Source organism: Ambystoma mexicanum, chromosome 1q, assembly GCF_040938575.1.
Source record: "Ambystoma mexicanum isolate Mex_15411 chromosome 1q, UKY_AmexF1_1, whole genome shotgun sequence".
Lineage (NCBI taxonomy): Eukaryota > Metazoa > Chordata > Amphibia > Caudata > Ambystomatidae > Ambystoma > Ambystoma mexicanum.
In genome coordinates, this window is record NC_090922.1 from 1190308760 (window position 1) to 1190332057 (window position 23298).

The 23298-nt window shown below is 46.7% G+C and overlaps 1 protein-coding gene across 1 annotated transcript in view; it reads right to left on the reverse strand.

Annotated features, from left to right (window-relative positions):
• Positions 1–23298, reverse strand: part of LRRC7 (leucine rich repeat containing 7) — a 3010809-nt gene that overhangs the window by 1086393 nt on the left and 1901118 nt on the right. The window contains exon 10 of the mRNA XM_069641926.1: positions 2938–3001. Within this exon, the coding sequence (XP_069498027.1) occupies positions 2938–3001 (64 nt within the window). The remainder of the gene's footprint in view (positions 1–2937; positions 3002–23298) is intronic.

Here is a 23298-nt window from a genome sequence, read left to right on the forward strand (position 1 = left end):
TGTAGGCGGGCACAGCAACAGGTAAGCAGGGGGCCGAGCCAGAAAAGGGCAGCCAAGGAACTGAAAAGACGTAGGCAGGAGCGAAGGCAGTAAAGCTAGCAAGGTGGCAGCAAGAGGGGACAGAACCAAGCTCAGCGATGCCGGAGCAGTAGTGGAGAGGAGAGAGGAACAAAGGATGCGGGTTGCAAAAACAGTAACAGCGTCAGTGCAGCAGAGAGCGAAGCAATGCAGCGAGCTTACAGTCGGGCTATCGTAAATACAGGCGGTTAGATGGGCTTGTCCCAGCGAAGCAACGCAGTCCTCGGCAGCCATCTTGGAAAACACTGGAACGCTTCCTTTAGTACCAGGCAAGGCATAAACAGAGCAGCATCTTGAAGGGGTTACAACTCTATAAATATGTCTCCTTCTCCACTGCTGCCAAAGAGACCATGAGTTGGAGGAAGTCCTAACACTAAGAACCACAATGGGCATTCTAATGTTTGCCGGTTGCTCATTGTTTTAAGTAGAATAGAACAGGAATAGAGACTCAGGAAGAGGGAGTCAAGCCCTCCCTCAAGAAGCAATGAGCAAGGAAGATGTGCCAAGTGAGAGGGGGCTGTAGATCGGCGTGCCCATGAGAGAGCCCCTTCCAGGAGGTTCTGTGAGCCTGGAGGACATCCAGCTTGGAGCGGAAGAAGATGGTGGCCAGAGACGCGAGGGTGGCTCAAGAGGCATCCCTTTTTGGTCTGCAAGTAGCAGACAGATCAGAGAGCTGGAGGAACAAAAGGCTGGTGGAGGCAAGCCACCGAACCACACGGTCATGGAGAGAGCCTCGAGCTGCCCAGCTACTACTGCTGCAGAGCCGGTGCAGAGCGCACAGAGCCTGCAGGAGAGGAAGAACGCAGGAAACTGAAGAGAGCAGCAGAAGCGCACTGACACCCGGCAGAGAAGACCCAACAACAAACCCGAAGGTGCCAGGGTTGTTGGGGGAAGCCCGAGAATTAGTGTCTGGGACCCAAACACAAGTGCAGAGACTGCCTTAAGGACCTTAAGCAAACTGGTTATTGGGGGTAGCCGAATAGGCAAGGGAAGCCTGAGAACCAGGGTTTGGGACCCAGACACATTGCAGAGACTGCCTTAAGTCAACTGAATAAGGAGATACCTGGCAGGGTAGTGAACCAGGTATTCCAGCTACAATTTACAGATTACCAAGAAGGGTGTAGGATCCACCACCACGAAATGAGGAGGACATCACTAACCCTCTCCTTCATCAGAGTACCTGGCAGGATAGTGAACCGGGTCTGCCACACGAAGAGGAGAGGATCACAAGCCCTTTGAGGAAGAATAAGTCAAAAAATCTTCCCAGCCACAGTACCTGCAGGATAGTGAACCAGGTCTATGGCAGAAGGATAAGAGAAATACATGGGTCTGGGACCCACACCCATAAGACTGGGAGTGAAGGTGAACTCAGGGGCCAACCAGGCAAGGAAGTCAGGGAAGCGGAGGCATTTCCACTGACATTGCGTACAGCCTGAAAAATGCTTGGGAGAAGCGAGTCATTCCCCCTAACCTTGGTGAACTGTGAAGCCAAAGAGACGCTTGGAGAAGTTGGATATACCTCCTGGTTTTGTGGGAAACCAAGCAGAAGAAGGCCCGGGGTAGGGAGTCATTCCTCTGGCACAATGCCGGTGTTGAGAATGAAAAACCTGGAGAAGTGAGACATTCTCGAGGATCCACAATTGTGAAGGAAACTATGGCCAACAATGATGTTTGATTTGGAACTTTACCTTTTCAATTGAAACTGAGAACTTTACATCATCACAAGCTGGAACGTTGTTTTATTGGAAAAGACCTGAGACCTGGGGAAGGGAGCCATTCCCTCAAGCAAAGTTCTCACTTGCGTTTGGAACTGTGGTTCATTGTTCAGAAGAAGGGTGTAATTCTTCTGGACCATGAAAATATACTTCCTCTTACGTATTAGTTACATGTTTTAGGCACAGAAGTAGGCATTTTGACACACTTTTATATTGACTTGGACATGCTGATCGATTCCTTAATTCCTTAATAGAGGGCAGGAAAACCCTCTTAGAGTTAGGGAGAGATAGGTTTCCTCTGTATTTTTACTAAATAAAAGTTTATGCTAACAAGCATGTCACTTGTGTTTCAGTCTCCTCCTCCTACACCCTTACACCACACAAATGGCGGCAATGTCCGGTTCAACTATCAGGAAGTTGAATAGATATCCCAGGCAAGGGAGGACAGATATAGTCTTGACCTGGACTGTCATGAGAAATCCAGTCAAGCAGGTCATGATTTAATATAAAACCAACATCATCTCTCTCTTTCTCTTTCTCTCTTTCTCTTTCTCTCTCTCTCTCGCGCTCTCTCTCTCAAACACTCAAACACACGCTGATTGCCCAATGGAATGTTTGCCTGCGGGGCGACACTTCTGGACATTAACAGGCATAGCTGGTAGACTCATCTGTAGAAAAAAGTCAGCTTCTGCACTCAAAAAATAAATGACTGCCAGTAACTGGAGTCGGGTCGTCTAAGCCTGCCAGGAGAGTCTACTGACAAAGGGAAGCAGGAGTATATGACGTAATTCCGGTCCTTGGGTACTTAATGACCGAGGGAGGGCACACCACTATTTGAGTACTTGTGAGCTCTGCAACCGATTTGCAATTTAGGACCTATTTATAATTAGTGTAAGTTTGGGAAGACGTGTGTGAATCTTCTGGGTGAGTGGAATCACTAAATTGATTGGTTTACATTACACTATAACCGAACAACACACATGAATTAGGCCATATTCCCAGAGATGGACAGTGTTATGTATTCACAAGTATTATGTTCCATCGTGATTTAGGAGAACATGAATTATACTCCATAGGATAAATATCCATACACAAATATACATTTCTATATATATTTTTGTAGAATTGTATGTAGCTTTCTTACCATTTCATTGAATTCATTATTGCCTAGATCAAGTCGTTCCAACTGCGTGAGTTTGCTCATTGACCTGCAACAGATGAAGAAATTACAATCAGCAAAGAGCTTCTTGTGTTTTGCTATTCTAGGAAAGCAATTTACTTTTTAATGAGGGTAACTTATAAATACATGCTTGTTTTGATGGAACGTTTTAAGTAGCTGAAAAATGCACATTACATGCTGTTCTGCACATCTCTTCCAAAAGCATCTCGGTTTGGTTCCCATTGTATCGGGATTAGACAGTGTGCGCGTGCGCGCCAAACTAGTTAACATACAAAATATAGTATCAGGAGAAACAATATCATAACAGTTAAGTGCCAGATCTATTCGGAGTTTGACGAGTGCAAACTCCATAACTTTGGCTTTTGTATAATGAAGCTGTGTTCTGTACCAGTGGCTATTGCACACACCATTTGCCAGCACCTGGCATCACATGCCTAGGTAGTTGCACAGAATGCAGTGTATATTGCCATCATATGCCCAGATAATTACATTGTTTTTCCAGAGACAGACATATACCCATTTGTTGCCTCCATATGCCAGGGTTTTCCCAATATGGCCAGGTACATGTAACATGGGACAGGTTTTCCCATTCAATTTCAAAGCACCCCCACCATTTGCCACCTATTCTAACTCTATATTGAGGAGGCTACTGGTCACATGATCTAAACCCCACCCACTGACTTTGCCCTACCCCTTCCATTACTTTTAGATCAAGGGTGTCTCTCACCCAGGTGTCCAAAGCGAAGGGCAGACGAAGAAAAGGGCAATTCCTGTTTGGACCAGAAGGACACAGAACCCCTGCTCCTCTAACCTCAGGTAAGCTCCTACAAATATGTGTTTCACTCCTCTCTCCCAACAGCCCACCCTGACCATCTCCACTGATAGCCACCCTCGCAGTTCACCAGCAACATCATGGACACCGGATCACAGCAATCTCAATTGAATCACCATAGACCCCATCGGCACTCCATAATCCGCAACTACAAGAAAAAATCCTCTCAGAAAACAACCATGCAGCAGACATTGCCGACCTCATTCCCACACATGACTTGGACATCATTGTCATTGTCGAGAACTGGGTGATATCCACCTCCACCCACATCCTAGATCTCCTCATCGACAGCTCCAGACTACTACAATGAGACAACCTAAACAAGATCGCCGGAGGCCTTGCCATCATTCACACGGCATCATGGCCATGCACCCAACTGGGCGTTGCCACCACTGGCTCTTTTGAAAACCTTTCCTGCCACTTCCTGTTCTCCCCAATGGACACAGTTACTTTTCACCTAATTTACAGACCACCCAAGCCAAACACCTCCTTCATCGAAGACTTCATGGACCTGGTCACCACCATGTCTCGTACACATGCCAACATCTTACTCAGTGACTTCAACATCCCTGGTGCCCCATTCAATGAGACAAGATTCTCCCATGCCTTCTCAACACTCATGCATTACATGAAAGACTCAACTCACCGGAAAGGAAATATCCTCAACCTCATCATCACCATCCCAGCTCTCCAATCGTGCCCAACTGGCCAGACAATCTGGCAATCCCCTTTGACATTAGTCACACCACACTAGTCAAGCAAACCCATCAAAGACCCAACAAGAACTTCAAAGTGGAGGATGCCATGGAAGACCTTGCCAAACTCCACTTCACATGGGCTGATCTACCCATGATGGACCAGGATGGCAGCTCGCTCCTCCAAGAACTCAACACCACCTTCAGAACCAACATCAACTGCCATGCCCCAGGGAAACAACGCATACTCAAGTATAAACCTTCTGCGCCATGGTAAAATCAAGAACACATCTTCAAAAAATGATCCTTAAGAAAACAAGCCAAGATTTGGCGAAAATTCTGCTGCGCATCTGTCTTCTCCTCTGCAACCCTTCGGAATCCCTGCCCTGTATGGAGGCACCAACAGTGGAGTGCGTAATGTGTGTAGCACCCTCTACTCTGCTCATTCCCTGCAGTGCTCCTCGGTCAACTGACAAGACTAGGGTGTTTTGGTGCTGTGTCGAGAAAGGGGTAAGTAGGCATACCACACACCTCTCCTACTCCCTTTTACTGACAGGAGAGAGCACATCATCATAGAGGTGCTTGGAACATTGGACTGAGCATTCTTACCCTACGAAAATGGTTAAGGGAGACCTTATATTCATGGGTGGGAAGCAATAGCATTCCTAGTAGCCATGTGCTGCAGGCAACTTTTAAAACAAAGGATTGTAATTGCATCATTGCTATTAGAGCCATTATCTTAAATATCCAACACCCCAATAGTGAAACTGAGTAATTAGTCAGATTTTCCAGCACAACCTCTTTAGACGATGGGGCTTGGCAGCTTGCATTTGTGGTAGTTTAAAATATTGGTTAGCTCAGAGTTGCATTTTACAATACATAAGACCATTTCGAGACTTGCTGATATACGGATGTTGCTGTTATTTGAGCTACTGTTTGACAGCACTACTCCCACGCCTTGTATTCAAAATCCATACGTTTGCTAATTCATGTGCAGGTTACTTTTAAGCATAACTGTTCTGCAGTATGTGCCATACTTTGCAGTTGTTCCCTTGCCGTACTGAGCAGGGCAGCTGAATGCTGTTAAAGACGCATGATAAACCCAGACGGGATGCCATGTACCTGCTTAGCGCTGGACAGCGTCTGTATACATGTCTGATGTATTGATGGGACACCTTAAACATTTCTTATCCGCAGCTGAGAAACAAGGTGGGTACATTTGGCGTGCTGTGCTTTTTGTTCCCAACCTTCTGTGATTTTGCATAACATTTCACATGATGTACTTGCACGTTTAGATTTTCCCTCCGCCATTTTAAGTTCTTTACAATCTATTTGCTGCTTGCACCTTTTGAGTGGCCAGAGACCTCCGAAATGTGGGGCAGGATTGGCAAAGTCGTGCTTGCTTGTAAACATGATTTGATCTGTGGGAACATGATCTGTGGGAACATGATCTGTGGGAACTCTGAGAATAATGCTTCTAATTTTGTAAAATGATGCTTCTTTTAACCTTTGCATCTCCGGAGGAAAACTCCAGAATTTTTAAAATAGTTCTAAAATTGCACATAATGTGTCTTTGCACGTGAAAGCTTGTGTGTGAAAAGTGCTTTGCACCGTGTATGTGTGTGATGATTAAAAAGAACAGCCGTGAGAAAAAATGTAAAAGGAAACAGGGTTCTGTCTGCTTTGCATAAGAAGGAGCATTTTGAGAAAACAAGAATGGCTGCAGATGCTTTATATCTGACAAACATGACAGTGGCAAAAGGCTTGTATGACTAAATCACCAAATACATAATGAACATTGGTGTTTGTGCTCATTTCTTTCTTTTTACCAAACGTTACCCTAACAATAAAGCTTATGTAAATATCACCCACATATATAATTTTGGCAGCGAAAGATCTCGATGTGAAAGTGTATGACTACTAATCATTTACAGACTGATTCATGGAATTATTTGCGTGAAAAACGCAGATTTGCGCACCTTTGTGTCTGAAAATCGTTGTTTGAAGTATGGGGATTTTCGGGCAGAAAGGCGCGCAAATTGCGTTTTTCACGCAAATAATTCCATGAATCAGGCAGTTAATCTTGTGAACTTGGGCCTATTGTTTTCTGAGTGGGTTCCCCTCTTCACAAGAGGGCCAAAAGGCATTACAGGTCTGTGGGAAGATAGAACTCGCCTGTGTGGGCTGCTGCCTGCGCTCTGCTCCATATGGGGGCAGAATGGCTGTCAGCGTGTTGGTGTGTAGGCCTCACTCAGAGAAATAATCTTAACTTTCATTTTTTTTAAAGGACTAATCGTAAACAAACTGTAAATAAACATGCAGTTCTTGTGGCAAACTGCCGCCAAACACCACAGCCTACTTGAAATACACCACTCCTCTATGTTGATGACTTTCGGAACAGATTCTCAAACATGATTGCAAATGAAAGGAGCGCAGATGTGGTTCCTCCGTTTGCATACGCTAATGCATGACAGGCACCCAGCGCAATTTACCGAGATCCTGTTTATGTGAAATGACTGGGGGAAAATGAATTTCTGCTCCCGTTTGGGGGATGGAAATGCTAGTGTGACATCTGCGGTTTAATCCACTGCTGTCACACTTCAAATACAAACAATGACAGCGTCAGAAGAGACCTTGACATGATTTTCACCTTTCCCAGCGTCTGGTTTAAACCGGCGCAGGGGGAAGACCCTCATTTCTGCACATTTAAAAGCGCATCCCGTGTATTAATTCGGGATACACTTTCAAATGTGCTGAAATGCCCTCTTTTTTTAGAAAAATATCTTGGGTAAACCCACCCCCTGCTCATGGTTCGGCTCTTGGTAGTGGCCCTTTTGGCCAGCACCCCCACTTGGAAAATTGTTCCAGCACCGATATCCGGTGTTGTACGTGCTGCCCGTGTCGGCCACCATGGAAATTTAAAAGGGGCTCTTTTTAAGCTGCTTTTCTTTGTCCCCTGGCAGCCACCGTTCTTTCCTTCGTTCAGAGCAATGCAATTCAGCGGCTTAAAGAGTGACATGCAAATCATCAGCCTAGTTAGGCCAATCCATTGCTCTCTCTAGTAAGCAAATCACTTTCACTGCCGTGTTATTCCCAATCAATAAGGCTATCAGTCTCAGGTTAATAATGAATGTGAAGAAACTGTTCCAAAGAGCACATTCAAGCACACGCAGAAGTGAACACACCACGCTGCACTGCACATCAATCTCAACATACGCACCTTTCTAAGATCAATCAGCCAACCTGGCTCCAATGTCAGTAAAAAGAGACATTACATCTATGACACACAATCATCCCAACTGCACACATGATCAATTACAGCCACGCCAAGTCCTTTTCAAGAACAAAAGGTTCCCACATGCAAAGTTAGTGATATGATTACAATTAAAAGCATTTCAACCAGCCACTAGCTCCCTCACTACTACTTAATACGACAAGGAACCATGGTCAAAGGCCTAATAAACGGCTACCTATTGTCAAGCTTACATTACAGCCTAAATCCTCATCTAATGCTAAAATGTTTAATCAATCTTTAAATGTTCCTCATGCAACACCTGTCTCAGTTAATGACGCCTTTAGTTACCTCCGATTACCCACATTGCATCCAGGCGATGACTTCCTGGGTTTCACTGCCACAGTACTATCCAGTGATGCAATATTCACTGGGGGTCATTACGACCCAGGCGGTAAGTACGCCAACTTTACCACCATGGTGTAAACTATGTGTACACCATGGTGGATGGCGGATTTACCGCCCCATTCCAAGGTGAGTGAGGCGGTAAATCCCCATTTCCCATTTTACCCTTCCCCATTCCCATTTTTGCCACATAGGGCATAATGGGAGTGGGGAAGGCGCTAATTACGCCACCATAAATCACGGTGGCGTAATTAACACCAAGGCGGTTTAGCGCCATGGATTTTAACGGCTGCTAAAAGCAGCCGTTAATATCGGAATCAGGCGTTAAGGGTTAACGACGGCGTTAACCCTTAACACCTGAGTTGTAATGAGGCCCACTGCTTTGATATATGAGTCACCTCTTTCCAGTATCCAGTGCTGTGCCTTATGCAAGTGCTTAGTGCCAGTATAGTTGCTGTGTGTTGGCCAGGTAATTCTGAAAGAAGCTTCTAACCCCCATACTGCATAGTGCCTATTTGTTAATTGATCTATCTCCACTTTGTCCTGCACCATGATTTCAGCCTTCTACTTCAGCCACAAAATGACACCTCCTACCATTGGCATCTCATTGCAAGTTTTTAATATCCCAGAAAGGTCATAGGTCATCTAATGGTATGCCCCTTGCCTTTTCTGGGATGAATGAAGCAATGGGTGGTTAGACATAGACACTCCAGTAGCCCTGCTTCTCTGGTAATCAGAACACTCCCAGGATCCCTCTCTCCTTCGGAAAGATCTCACATTGATGGCTTCCTGCTGCATAGCTACACTGTTCTTTTTCTCCTCCGTCGCATCTAGCGAGCTAGGCGTTCACCAGGACCTTTCTACTTCTCCAGCTTTCAAGCCCTCTATTCTTTGCATGGGCATGTTGCAAATTTCCAATGGATATACAAATAACTCACAGGAAGCTCTTAGCATGCATTTGATCATCCTAGCGAACAGGGCATAACTTGACTACTCCTCATAATAAAGGGCCACTATCATCAATATGCTATCAAGGGTCTGATTTACAAAAATCTTTTGAATGGGACTTTCCCATTGAATCAGATCAGGCCTTAAATCTTTTTAAATTGAAAATACTCAGAAGTGAGAAAAATGTAGAAAATAGCTGGAATGTTGTTATTTAAATATATACACCAGTACATTGTTAAGCTGAAATGTGTAGGACACAGTTTAGGAAAAGTTAAAAGTGGTACACATATGCCCTGGTCTGCCTGATTTACATTTTCAAACCACACCGGTTCTGCAGGCGGGTTTAAAGATTCATGATGCTCTCCAGATGTTTTCGTTTTCTTGCTTAATTGAAAGAAATCTTGCAGATTTTCACTTTCCCAAAGGCTTTTTCTGGAAGTTCAGGTCTAGTTTTCTTTTGGCTGCAACAGTGCATTTTGACCAGTGATAGGCTCGTGGGGCCTTTCTGCAAAATGTCTGTATGACATTCGCAATGATCTGCTGCACTGTGATTGTCTACTTTTGCGAAAAAATAAACACGAGCACACATACAAAATATGAACACCCACTCAAGTCTGTACAATTATCCCTCCTAAGGCCCTCCCCTTTACTCCTCGTTTGAAGGATGGAGCTATGAACGTTGTAAATTGACATATTCAGGCCGATTCATGGAATTAATGTGCACCGAAAATGGCAGCGCAAGCGTGAAAATCGCAGCGCAAGCGTGCCAAAGCCGCGCACATCGATTCATGGAAGTCAGTACGCGTGTAAATCCTGGGATGTGCGCTAAGATCGTGGGTGGCGCATGCGGACGCACACATCATTAAACGGCATGCGCTACGTGCACAGCGAAAGCGCACATAGCGTAGCGCACACAACAAAAGTGGGCGGAACACGGGGAGTAACACGCGGAATGGGGAACAACGCGTGAAAATGTGGGCATTACGAGGGAAGTACAGGAGGTAAATGCTCACAACGCCCACACGCGTGCCTACAACACGTATTCATGGAATCGAACAGGGGAAACGCATGTGCCAAAAAAGACGCGCTAATCTGGAAACACGTACGCCAGCAGGAAGCAGGTGTACGCGGCCCCGCGCAGCATAAGAGTGCACGAAAACAACAAACAATCTCAGACGCTACGATGAAAATACCGTTCCTCGCAGCAGTGGTCGTGGGACACCGCAGGAGGAGGATAGCCAAGCCCTGCATTTTTTCACCCAGGACCAGCCTTTTTGGGATGCCTGATGACCAGGTGTATGGGAGGTACAGGTTTCCACCACACATAATACTCCTGCACATACATGCATGTCAGATACTGAGTAATGTGACAACCCCACTAATGATACCCATCATCACCTCCCCAGGGGATAGTGCCTACCCTCTGAGCACCCACATGATGATGCCAATTCGGAACCCCACCACACCACCTGAGGTAAGATACAACACAGCCCATATTGCAACCCGGGGCATAGTGGAGCGCACATTCAGAGTGCTAAAGTCACGCTTTCGCTCCCTTGACCGCTCTGGAGGGCAGCTGCTATATGCGCCACCAGTAGTGTGCAGGATCATAGTGGCAGCATGTGTCCTGCACAACGTTGCAACCCGCCGGGGCCTGCGGGTGGACATGGTTGTGCCCCCACATCCCCAACCACATGCACGGCCGCTGCACATGGGAGGTGAAAGGGCACGTGGTGAGGCAGCCCGTACCCAGCTGGTGGCTAATTACTTCACCTAAAATCCTACCCCTGTGGAGTGCACACAGCCCTGGCACATACCAGCTGACAATCAATGATGATGACATAAGGGACAGTCAACTGTCACAACCATACCAGCCTGAGATTGGTCAACTGGAAGTGTTATATTGTGTGCATCCCTACCTACTTAAAGACAACCAATGCTGTGTCACAAAAAGACACACATTTATGCAGCATGAATGACTACCCCTTTGCAAAATACAACATGAAAATAGTGCCATGTCACCCAACCCCTCCCCATCTCAGCTACCCAACACACCATGGCCTGTCATGCAATGTGAAAGCAACCAAAGGAATGCACAAAACATGACACAAGTGTCACAAAGTGCACTGTCCCAAATGTAAACAGGCCACAGACAACATGCTCTCAGTAATCTATAAGAAACAGCACACGTGAACAAATACTTACCAGCAACACAAAACAGCAACACAGGATGAAACAGTGGCAAAATATGACAGTACAAAATCAAAGTAGTGCAAGTCTCACAACCTGACTAAGCCAGCACATCGACTCCTTCCAACTGCAGAGTGTTGCTGTCAAGCAAATGTGTCAGTGTACTGCATACAACATGAACTGCATCTGCAAAGGTGACAGCCTTGTGAAGACATGAAGAAGGTACATGTGAATAAGGAGAAAGACATGGATGCACAAGCACATATCAATACACCATGCAGTCTTCAATCCAACAACAATCCCCACTAGGGATGTACACACAGTTTTGATTACAGACTGCCCACACAGCTCATGGGAGTCCAATGTCACTGTGTAAGTTACTGTCACTTGGTCACACCCTTTGCAAGCCCATGGAAAGGGGAAGCAGGAGGGGTGTGATGTTGAGAAAAAAAAATACCTCCATGGGCTCATGGCCTGCATGGCTACGCTACTGTGGGAGAACTGCTGTTGCTCTGATCACCCTCTGCTGCTACATCAGGAGGTGGCCGTGCTATGGGAGGCAGCCCACGCAAAGCCCTGGTATGGTCCTCCATGGCAGCAAGCATGCGGGTGTGGAAGGTTTCGTTCTGGAGGATGATGGTACGGAGATCCCCATGCAGCACCTCACGGGTAGCCCGCATTTCTACCTGCATGGCATCGCATGATAAACGGACCTCCCCACGGGTTGCCTGGAGCTCTGCTGAGAGTGAACGTGTGAGCTGCTCCAGCTGCTGTTCTGACCTAAAATTTCGGGAAGCCTCAAGTTCACCCAGAGTCTCCCTGAGGAAGTGGTGTTCTAACCTCAGGGCTTCCCTGTGGCCCAGTGACTCTACAGATCGCACAGAGTCTCCAGTGCCGCCCGTCGGTCCCTGTTGGACGCCAACATGTCCTCCGTGTGTGATTGACAAATGGAGTCTGTTGCCTGCTATTGGAGCTCCATCTGCCTTTCAGGGGGGAGAATGGAAGTGGCCACCCTATCCATTGCCTTAGCCATCATTTCACACGATGCTCCCTGTTGTGCTGCTATACTGTACATGGAGTTTTCGCATACAGTATTGCCTGGTGGCGCACGGCCACCGCATCGGCGGGCACTACACCTGTTTGGGGCAAGGCGATCTGCACCTTGCTGTGCTGGCACTGCCTGAGGCTGCAGGACTGCATTCCCCCTTTGATCTGCTGGCCCAGGAACAGGAGCACATTTTGCGGCGTGTGACCCTGCATCCGTAACCGCCAAAGGCGGAGTTACCAACACTGACATCCCCATAGAGGGGTCTACCCCCGGTGCAGGTGGGTTGGACAGAACAGCATCCCTGCCGCAAACACTCACCTGCGACGGCACATATGTCACACTGTCCGATTCAGCACCTGAATCATAGAGCTCTGCGGAGGTGTACCCAGAGACACCCGTGGACAGTATGGTCTGCAGGAGGATTGGGTAACAGGCATGAGCACCATAACACACACATAGGCCTGACAAGCCAGAGATCCAGTACATGAATTACACATGTCCCACATGACTATAACCCTGGCATGCATGCAGTGCCAATGAGTTGGAAGGGGAGGCAAAAAGCAGACACTGAGGACTCCAAGATGGAAAAGCAACACATTTGCTGCATGCTGGATAGCACTGGCATCACACATTAGCCTGTGAGTGGCATCTCCAATACACATACATGACACATGCAAGCACACAGATGGCACGTATCATAGCCATGGTACATTTGACAAGTACATCCATATGTTAGTGAATGAGTACTGGCACCCATCCATGTGAGATAGACATGATGAGATGAAAAATGCAAAATAGTGTGACAAAATACGCATGTGCCACACACTGCAACACATCCAGTGTTTAATTATACAGGGATGGCAGGCAGATGGATGCATCAATGGTTGGTCACTTCAACATGACAGGAGACAACAGTCATGTTCCACATTCAAACAGGGCCCAAACATTAATGTGAGCAGGCCCTTACTCAATCAGCCTGAATGGTCAAATCATTCCCATAACAAGGTAATAAATGTGGGCCATTGTAGGGTGTAATCTATGACAGAAACATGTCACATATGTGGCATTAGGGCATTAAGATGTGTTGTAAAAATGGGAGGATTCAAGCAATCAGGCTGAATGAACACTGAACATTTTGAACAATGTTGTTGCAAGGGCAACTGCAGTAATGTGGTGCTAATTGTCAACTGTGGTCAGAAGGGATACTGTCATACCCAAATCCAAGGCCGGTGAATGGTTTGTAGGAAGCACATGGGTGACCCATACCACTCATGAGTACACATCCTCACCTGGCACACAATAAGAACACATCACCCAAGCAACATACACATGGATTACACACACATGCATGGGAACTCACCGGACAATGCTTCTTAATCTGGTAGGTCTCCCACGCCTTGGATCTGTTCCTCTGTGACGAAGGTTCCAGCAACAGACTCATGTTCAGTGAGTTGGTCGTCCTCTGGTGGAGACCCACCGCCAGTCACCAGAGTAGAGGCATGATTGGAAGCCAGCTTGTTCTTTGCTCTGCGTTTCAGGTCATTCCACCGCTTGTAGCAATCATCAGCTGTGCGCCTCACAAATCCAAGGGAACTAATGTGGTCCGCGATGGTCTGCCAGTGGGCCCTACGTTGAGCAGGCGTAGTCTTGCAGCCTGCAGTCACCACCATTTTGCGGCTTGAAGTGGGAGAATGGAAAACCAGACTCCCGTCCTTCACCTCTCGCGCTTGGCCTAGAGGGTCGCGGCCCAGACACCCGCCACGAGAAGAGTTTGCCCATTTACCAGATGACCAAATACCCTGGTACAGAAACATACGGATGTGTCCATCTGCCTGCCCAACAGCCCGCACTGGCCATGCCGACACCTGCGGCACGGACCAACTAGACTGAAATCTACACATCGTTAGAGATGCCATGACGACCTAGATAACGGGAAGCACCGCTGAACTATTATACACGCTGAACATTTCCACACCAATCTACACGAAGAACATACTCAGTGCTCTGACGTAGGCGACAGGCTTATTCACGGACGTGCATCTTTATTATTTTTACATAGGCTTTCAGAATGCAGAAACGCAAGACGCACCATGAGCTCATTTATAACGCTTGCTCACGCTTCTCTTGAAACCCGTTACCATCATGAGAGATATAATGGAAACACGATACTGGCCATGAAACTGTATGCCACTATAACCTAAAGCATCCATGCACTAAATGGATTACCCGTGCACCAGGCCCAAGTAGGCCTCAAGCAAGAGTTCCCGTGAACATTAACAAAGCAAAAGTCAGGTTGCTGAGCCTGCAGAAAGAACCCAGTGGAGCAACCAGCCAAGGTCGTAATGTTGCAAACCCACAGTCAAGAAACAAATCTTCAAAGGCACGATGTTGCAACCTCGCACTCCACGTACCAATGTTAAAATCATATCTGCAAATTAAACCAGACATACAGTGGAAAAACAATATTAATTGTGCAGAATTATGCCTCAAACACGGTCCCTCCCCACGTGACCAAGCCGAACCTGACGAGATGCCAAAACCCAGGAGAGAAAAGGCGTCTGGGTACCTCGCTACGAGACGCAGGCCGACACACTTGAAAGGCTCAATGGACACCTGCTACAGTGGGAACGGTCAGTCTCCCACCTATGAATAAATCCTCACATTGCCTGCACGTACCCATATTGAAACACTGTTGCAACCACAGGTGCACCGTGTGCTGGGAACAACGGTGATCCCAGGCTGGGGAGCTCACGGATGCACCAATCAGAACATGAGGTTCTTATCTCAGACGTCAGTAACGTTAGCCAATCCTCAGGGGTCTTCATGTAACAATTCTTATGTATCTAATTGTAGGGACAACCCAGATATACCACCTGACTACATCTTAACCACTAATATCATTCTCTATATGCGTACTATACTAACCCCACCACTCGAGCAACCAATCAAGAGTGGCGATAGGTTCTTTTGGTAACTTTTTGGAATGACGCAAGTAGCGCGTCATAATGTAGTAAAAAGGGCCTGCGAGCCCCACTATTGTGTGTGTGTCAGGACGAACGCGTACGCTCCTTGACCCATCCCTGCCGTTTGCATAATAAACGACAGAAGTTGCCTTGCTCCTTGTGTGTGCCTCATACTCTGTCTCGATCCGAGATATACACGGGAGGAGTTGGGGCCTCCCTGCCCGGAGGTCTGCGGACGGCCCGGCCGACCCCGGCAGAATCCCCCCCGACAAGTTGGAGGCACTGCTGAGATCTATTTAAGATCGACTTTTATTTTTTATTTTTCCAGGCACTCCCGTTGCGGGGAGGCCCGGCGGCGCGGCCCCCTCTGCCGTTGCCCCCTTCTGAGGACTACAGGACCATCGCGGAGCTGCGAGAGGACCGGACAGCGCAATCCGGATATTGGCCCTCGGGAGCCGGTTGAGAAGTATCCCGCCCGCGGTCGGCGAGTGTCCAGACGTGGTCCAGACGAGGGGAGGTGGCGAGCCGCTTGGAGGGGTGCACGCAGTCGAGCGGCCCTGCATCGAGGGAACTTGGTGAGCATGACACGCACAACAAGCAATGCGAAATTGTGAGGGAGGGGGCGGAAGTAAATAAGGGAGGAGGGAGGTATTGTAAAAAGGTGGGGTGAAGGTTTAATTGAGTGATGATAATGGAATGAATGGTAGTGAATTGAGTGCGAGAGAAGGCGGCTAACGTTACGCGAAAGAGGGGGGCAGGGCACGAGAACAACACGTGCAGACGCTCGCAACAAAAAGCTAACGTTACGCGAAAGAGGGGGGCGGGGCACGAAAACATCACGTGCAGCCGCTCGAAAGACACTGATTGGCCTAAATCGCGACTACGTGTGAGGGTGGGTGTGTGTGGTTTCCTACGATTTGACATTTATCATTCAATGAGTAGATGAGGTTCCCTATTGTTCGAGCAAGAAACTCGATAGGTAGATGAGGTTCCCTATTGTTCGAGCAAGAAACTCGATAGGTAGATGACGTTTCCCTGTGGGCGGTGGCTAGTTACGTAGTTGCCCAAAACGGAAGATAATTGGCTGGTTAAGCCCTCCTGTTGAGGGGCGTATCACACGCGAGGCGACGCAGCGTGCGCAGTCCGGTTATAGTATTGATGAGATTACCTTGTTCCAGGAGAGACAGGAAGACAGCTGTAGGGTTAGCGGGGTAGATTGCAAGTGTATTTTGAATTTAAAGAACATAACACGAATATACCAGTAGTTCGAAGAAATAGGTGACGTCACCAGTAGGGATTTAGTAAGATATCGTGAACACAAGAAGCTTTGGGTTTGACATTGGTGGGGAAGAGAAACATGATAAAGGAGCGGACACGGAGATAAACGATAAACGAGTGGATCAAAGAGGAGAAGGGGAAGGGGGCGTGGCTGCGCACGGAGAACGCCGGCCACGGCAAGTGTAAAGGTGGGAGGAGAACGGGGAAAAAGGACGACTGTGTAAGATCGTCGTAAGGGGTACGCAGCTGCAGGGGGCTGCGTGCGCTTCGGCCGCAGGGGGCCGTAGGGGAAGGAATATAATATAACATCATAAATATATTTGTTTTATAATTTTTTTTTTTGTGATTATTATCATTGGATAATTTGTCAAAGGATTGTCGTAAGTCCCCACACTTGCGGGGCAAGGTAAGCAATAAAAGGTTGTATGTTGCAAACTGGTAGCAAGGGGAAGGGTAAGAAAGGGTGCGCTAGTATGTCATACGGGAGAGGGTTGGGAGGGTGGGGGAATACCCTCACTACCCCACTACAACATATATGCACCACACTGCCACCACATAGGGAGAAGTTAATTAAGTACAGCATAGAGTGGACCCAGGGGACGGACAACAAAATGTTGACACCATGACCGCCTAATGGTAGCTTTGACCCATATGCCCAACATTCACTATTAAACCATCTGCACAATACATACAAGGGGAAGAAGTTGGCAAACCATGTGGAGGTGTTTAACTTATGGAGGATGTTCCAGGGGTCTAGACCAGGACCAAATGGAATGTTCACTATGGGGGAAACACCGGAAGAAAAGGAGATTAAGAAAGAAGGAACGGATGGGGAAAAGGAGAGTGAAGGAACAAAGAATATGGGGAATGAAAAACTGGGTGGAGGAAAGGTTGATAAATTAGCTGACATAAAACAGGAACCGAGCAATGAGATACCCTTAACACCGGGAGTGAAAACAGAGGGAGGAGGGTTGTACCCTTTAAGAGAATTAGGAGAAATAAAAGGACAGTTAAGGGCGGCTGAAGGATACTCAAACCCGGCATACAGCCCTCCACCATATGTGGCTCATGGAAAGATACCAATGGGGGACGGGAGGAGAGAAGAGCAGACTGTAGAGATAGGAAACGATGAGTGGGTAGCTGCACAGATATTGTTGAAATTACGAGGATCACTAACTGGAGAGGAAAGGGAGGCGGTAAAGAGAACAAACGAGGATAGTGAAAGAGAGAGTGAAATGAGGGGAGAGGAGCTGCTACGGCAGAAGGAAGAGATTTTGGAGGAAAGATTAGCTAAACTAAGGGATGAGCAGAATGAACTGATAAAACAACTTGAGGGGGAGGAAAGAGAGAGAGTGAGGAAAAGGAAAGAAGGTAAGGACGAATTGGAAAAATTAAGGGAGCAAAGTGAGGAGAGAAAGAGGGAAGCTGTAAGGGTAAAAGCAGCAGCAGAAAGGGTATCAAGAGTAGTGATGAGGGAGAAGAAGAAGGAAGAAGAAGAAAATGAAAAAGAAATGGAAATATGGAGGAGGAGGATAATATCAGAGACAGCTAAAAAATATGAAGAGGGGAAGGTAATAGAGAGTATAGTAGAAAGAGAAAGGGTGAAATGGGAAAGGAGGAGAGAGGATGAAAGGATATTGGAACAGATGAGCAACGAAGTAATGGAGGAATTAAAAAGGAAAAGAGAGGAAAATAGTAGGGAGATGGAGGAGAGGAGTGAAGGGGAGATAGAAGAGAGTAAGAGGGAGAGTGAAAGATGGGGAGAAGTATATAAAAATAGAGAGGTAGCAACAACGTCAGCACTAAGGGGAACAGGTGGTAACAACGGAAAGGAAGAGGGAGACCTAATAGACTTAAAAACTGTAACAATAAAAGGAAAAAAGGCAGAGTGGGGGGCGCAATTTATGAATGATTTCTGTAGTGAGGATGGAAGGAAGAGTGAAAGGGAAAGCTTAGATAAGCTATACCTCACTAGAACAAACATAGATTCGCCATGGGTGAGTAGAAGATGGGAGGAGCTGGAGAGAAGTAAGGAGGAAGTGAAAAGAATGGGAGAAACACAAACTAACGAACACACGCCACCGACGCTCACCAACCAACACACGCCACCCACATCACCATCACGCTCTCTAACGCCACACCCCACATGTTCAACAACTGCACGCTCTCTGCACAGAATAAAGCTCGCACCCTTCATGGACGAAGTTACACCTTATGCATGTCGGCTTAGGGACCTCCCTAGTCGCAGGCAAGACAGGCAAACAGACGTGCCAATATTGAACACAGGAAAGGATGAAAAAAGGGGAAAGGAAGAAGAGGGAGGTAGGAGAAGAGGTAGTAAGGAAGGATTTGAAGTAGTAAAAGGAATGGGGGAAGAGGAGGGGTGTGAAGAGTTAACATCATGGAGCATAAAGGATGACACAAGACAGAATGTAATGCCACTGCTGGAGAGAGGAGGGGTTAGACCACAATATGTACCTTGGAAACATACGGATAAGGAAAACATAAAATGTAGGCTCCCATCATTAAGTGGAGGTGCGGGTAAATGGATATATGAAATGGAAAAACACACCGCAGGACAGAAACTAGCAGTGGGAGATGTTAAGGGCCTGTTAATATCAATATTAGGGGATAGAGCGGATGACATTTGGAAAAGAGCGGGATTCCATGGGGTAACAATAACAAACACATCGCATGATGGGGCACCATTTGCAAACTGCAGACATGCGCTATGGCAGGCACTAAGAGTGCAGTACCCAGACACATCAGACATAGGAGCCATTACTTCCCGTAAGATGGGTGAGAACGAGGATCCTGTTGATTATATCCAGGATATTCAAGAGAAGTGGCGCATGGAAACTAGAGAACAATGGGACAAAACACCAGCCATATTTTATCATATACTAGTACAAGGGCTCCCAGAAGGAGTTCAGAGACAATTAAAGAAAGTAGTGGGGATGGAAGCAAAACCATGGCCGGAAATACAACTGACTATAGTACATCACTGTAGAACATGGCAAGGAAAAATGAAACAAAAGGAAGAGGACAGGAAAACAGAAGAGGCCAAATTAGTACAGAAAAAACTTACTAAATATACCATGGAAGGGGCACTAATAACTGCGCCAACACCAATGGCCCAAAGCCCAACGCAAGTAGTGGCTGCACAAAATCCAGCTCAAATAGCGCCTCCACAAGAGGTAATAGAGCAATTGCTGCCTCTGCAATCACACGCACAGAACATGGGAGGAGGGTACCCAATGCAAGGAGCTGGGTATTATAATTATAATAGAGGGAGAGGAGGGTTTATGAGGGGAAGAGGATACGGATATAATACCCAACAACAGGCTGGGGGACTCAGAAATAACTACCAGACAGGGCAACCAGTATACCAGGACAACACAGGGAACTTCCCATGGCAAAACAGGGAACCACCCGTGTGTTGGAGCTGCGGACTATTAGGACACATGTCACGTACATGCAGGGTCAGGCCAGGAACACCAGCATGGAACGAACAAGCACAACATAGGACATCACAAGAACAGCAGGGCATACAACCACAGCAGATGTCACCACAAGGGAGTGACCAACACTATTCCCTACCACAACAACAAATAAAACAATACCTGCCACAAGTAACTGGTGCAGCGTTAATACAACCACCACCACAACCTGAACGAACGCAATTGGGTAGGGTGACGGTGTTGGGGCACAACCCTTACACAGGGAATGGCCAGTCATTGTACCCCCAATAGGACAGCCCACAGACGGCCTTGGTGTGTCCCATCCTGTCAGTAACACCTAATAGTGCGGAGGAGCCACGCATAGAGGTAACGATAGGTGACAAAAAATTATCATTCCTTGTTGACACCGGGGCAACCCGGTCTTGCATAAGGGAAGGTAAGTTTAAGATGTCAGGCGAAGCCATGAACACACAAGGGTTTTCTGGGGCTAAAGGGTTGGTTCCATTTACTGATAACGTTCCGCTATCTATTGGAGATTACGATCTGTCAGTACCACTTTTGTATTATAGTGCCTCACCAGTAAACATACTGGGGAGGGACATAATGAACAGATTAAATATGACGATCTCCTTTACAGAGGATGGCATAATTTGCTCTACTCCAGGGATTAACATGTTTGCAGCACGACAGATTTTGCAAGCATACTGTGGACAGATAGCGATCAGGGCGGAGCCGGTAGACGGCGAGCTATTCCAGTACGGAACAGACATGGCATTTGCATGGATGCCAGGGATAGGAGGGAAAATATGGAGGAGACCAGCAGCCTATCTATTCCGACCAGAAACACCAGCTAATGAACTGGAAGGGAAGGTCCTTGCAGTGGACATTGAGAGCATTATTGCAACAGCTGATTATGTTGCTGTGCACGCCCAAGATAAAGAAGGGAGAGCATGGAGGGCGGTGATAGCACTAGCAGAAGGATGTAGGCTGACCCAGGTGTCAGATGAAGAGTTGTTTTCAGAAGAAAAGGAGGAAAATGAAATGGTGTTCATGATGAGTGTAGAAATGTGGCTAAAGGTGGCTCACAAACAAGTGGCACAGAAAATTGCAATGGCACTTGAGGCACCCGCTGGCACACCAGTCCCATTTTTTAAAGAAGATATGTCAAAGGTGCCAAAATCATTATGGACTATTAGCCCTTATGATGTAGGATGCATTAAAAGCATAGGGGGTGTAAGGATAAAATTAAAAAAGGGTGCCATACTACCAAGAGTGAAACAATACCCATTGTCAAGAGAGGCAGATGAGGGCATATACGAAACCATAACAGCCCTTATAAACAATGGCATATTGGTCCCCTCAGAATCCCCATGCAACACAGCTGTGTACCCGGTGCGCAAGGCTAAAGGAGGGTCTTGGCGGTTCATACAGGACCTCAGACCGTTGAACAACATAGTAGAAGCAGAGTATCCAGTAACAGCAAACCCGGCCACAATTTTGTGTGGCATTCCAGCAGAAGCATCACGGTTTACAGTGATTGACCTTAAAAATGCTTTTTTCTCAATACCATTACACCCAGACTCACAAGACTTGACAAGCTTCACTTACCGAAATAGGAAGTGGAAACATACCAGATTACCACAGGGATATTGTGAATCACCTTCAATTTTCAATAGGGTAATACAGATGGATTTGGGTAACGTTGAGTTGGAAAGCACAGTGTTACAGTATGTGGATGACATAATAATTTGCAGTACAAATGAAGATAAATGTAGAGAGGACTCATTAAAAATGTTGACGATATTGGCTGAAAAGGGGTACAAGGTAGACATGGAAAAGATACAATACTGTCAGGAACAGGTACTTTACATTGGCCAACTGATATCACAATATGGAAGAAGGATTGCACCACAAAGAGCACAGGCAATATCAGGCACTCCCATGCCACAGACTGTAAGAGAACTGCAGCAATTTCTGGGACTGTGCAACTACTGTAGAGCATGGGTATTTGATTACAGCTCTTACATAGGACCCCTGCTTGAGGGTTTGAAGGAAGCAAATAAAGGGGAGAAAAAGTTGGGATGGACTATGGAAATGAAGGAGGCATTTGATGAATTAAAAGAAGCAATATCAACTGCTCCAGTACTAGCATCCCCAGACTATGAGCGACGATTTTTTATATTTTCACATTGCGACTCAGCAGTAATGAAAGCAGTATTGGCCCAAAAGACTAGCATGGGCTATAAACCAGTAGCATTTTACAGCGGTCACTTAGATCCAATAATGTTAGGACAATTCTCTTGCGAACAAGGTCTTGCTGCAGCTGCATTTGCAGTAGAAAAAGCATCATCAATAACTATGGGGTGTCCAACTACACTATTTGTAGAACATGCACTATTTGCGATATTGAATAAACCTAAGTCCACACTGACGACACAGAGGGCAACAGGTTATGAGATTATTTTGTCCAAAGCTGAACTGGCAATTGTTAGATGTAGCACGGTTAACCCTGCAAGGTTCCTAGCAGAAGTAATTGAAGAGGGAGATTACGCCCACGACTGCACCCAAGTAACTGAGATGTACTCATGTACTAGGAAAGTTGAAGAAAACGCACTAGAGGGAGGTGAGCTTTTGTTTATTGATGGGTCATCAACTATTGATCAAGGAGACGGGATAAGGAGGACTGGGGCAGCAGTAGTACAAATGATGGAAGCGCCAGTGTGTGTGGCTATTAAGTGTGTACAATTACCACAGCATTACTCTGCTCAAGCGGCGGAACTGGTTGCACTCATATTGGCACTAAAGGAAAGTTTTGATAAAAAAGTTACTATATATTCCGACAGTGCATATGTTACATCCACTGTCCACTCAGGGCTATCAAAGTGGAGAAGAAGAGGGTTTAGGAGAGCTGACGGCACTCCAGTACAACATGCCCTCTTGTTGGCTGAACTAATTGAAGTAATAAACGATCCCCAAGAACTAGCCCTAGTAAAATGCACAGCACACACCAATGGAGAAGACTATATATCAAAAGGAAATGCAGCAGCAGACGCACATGCAAAATATGCTGCATATTTTGGTGAGATATGGAACCCCACAGACTCACAGAGAGGGAGAGGGAGGGGAATAGCGAGGGAGATGTTAATAAAAGAAGGGTACACCCATCTCCCAGCCACCCAGATTATGGAGTTACAAGCGGCTGCACCAATGGCCGAAAAAGAAGTATGGGTGAAAAGAGGATGCACAATGTCACCAACCGACGCACTATGGCGC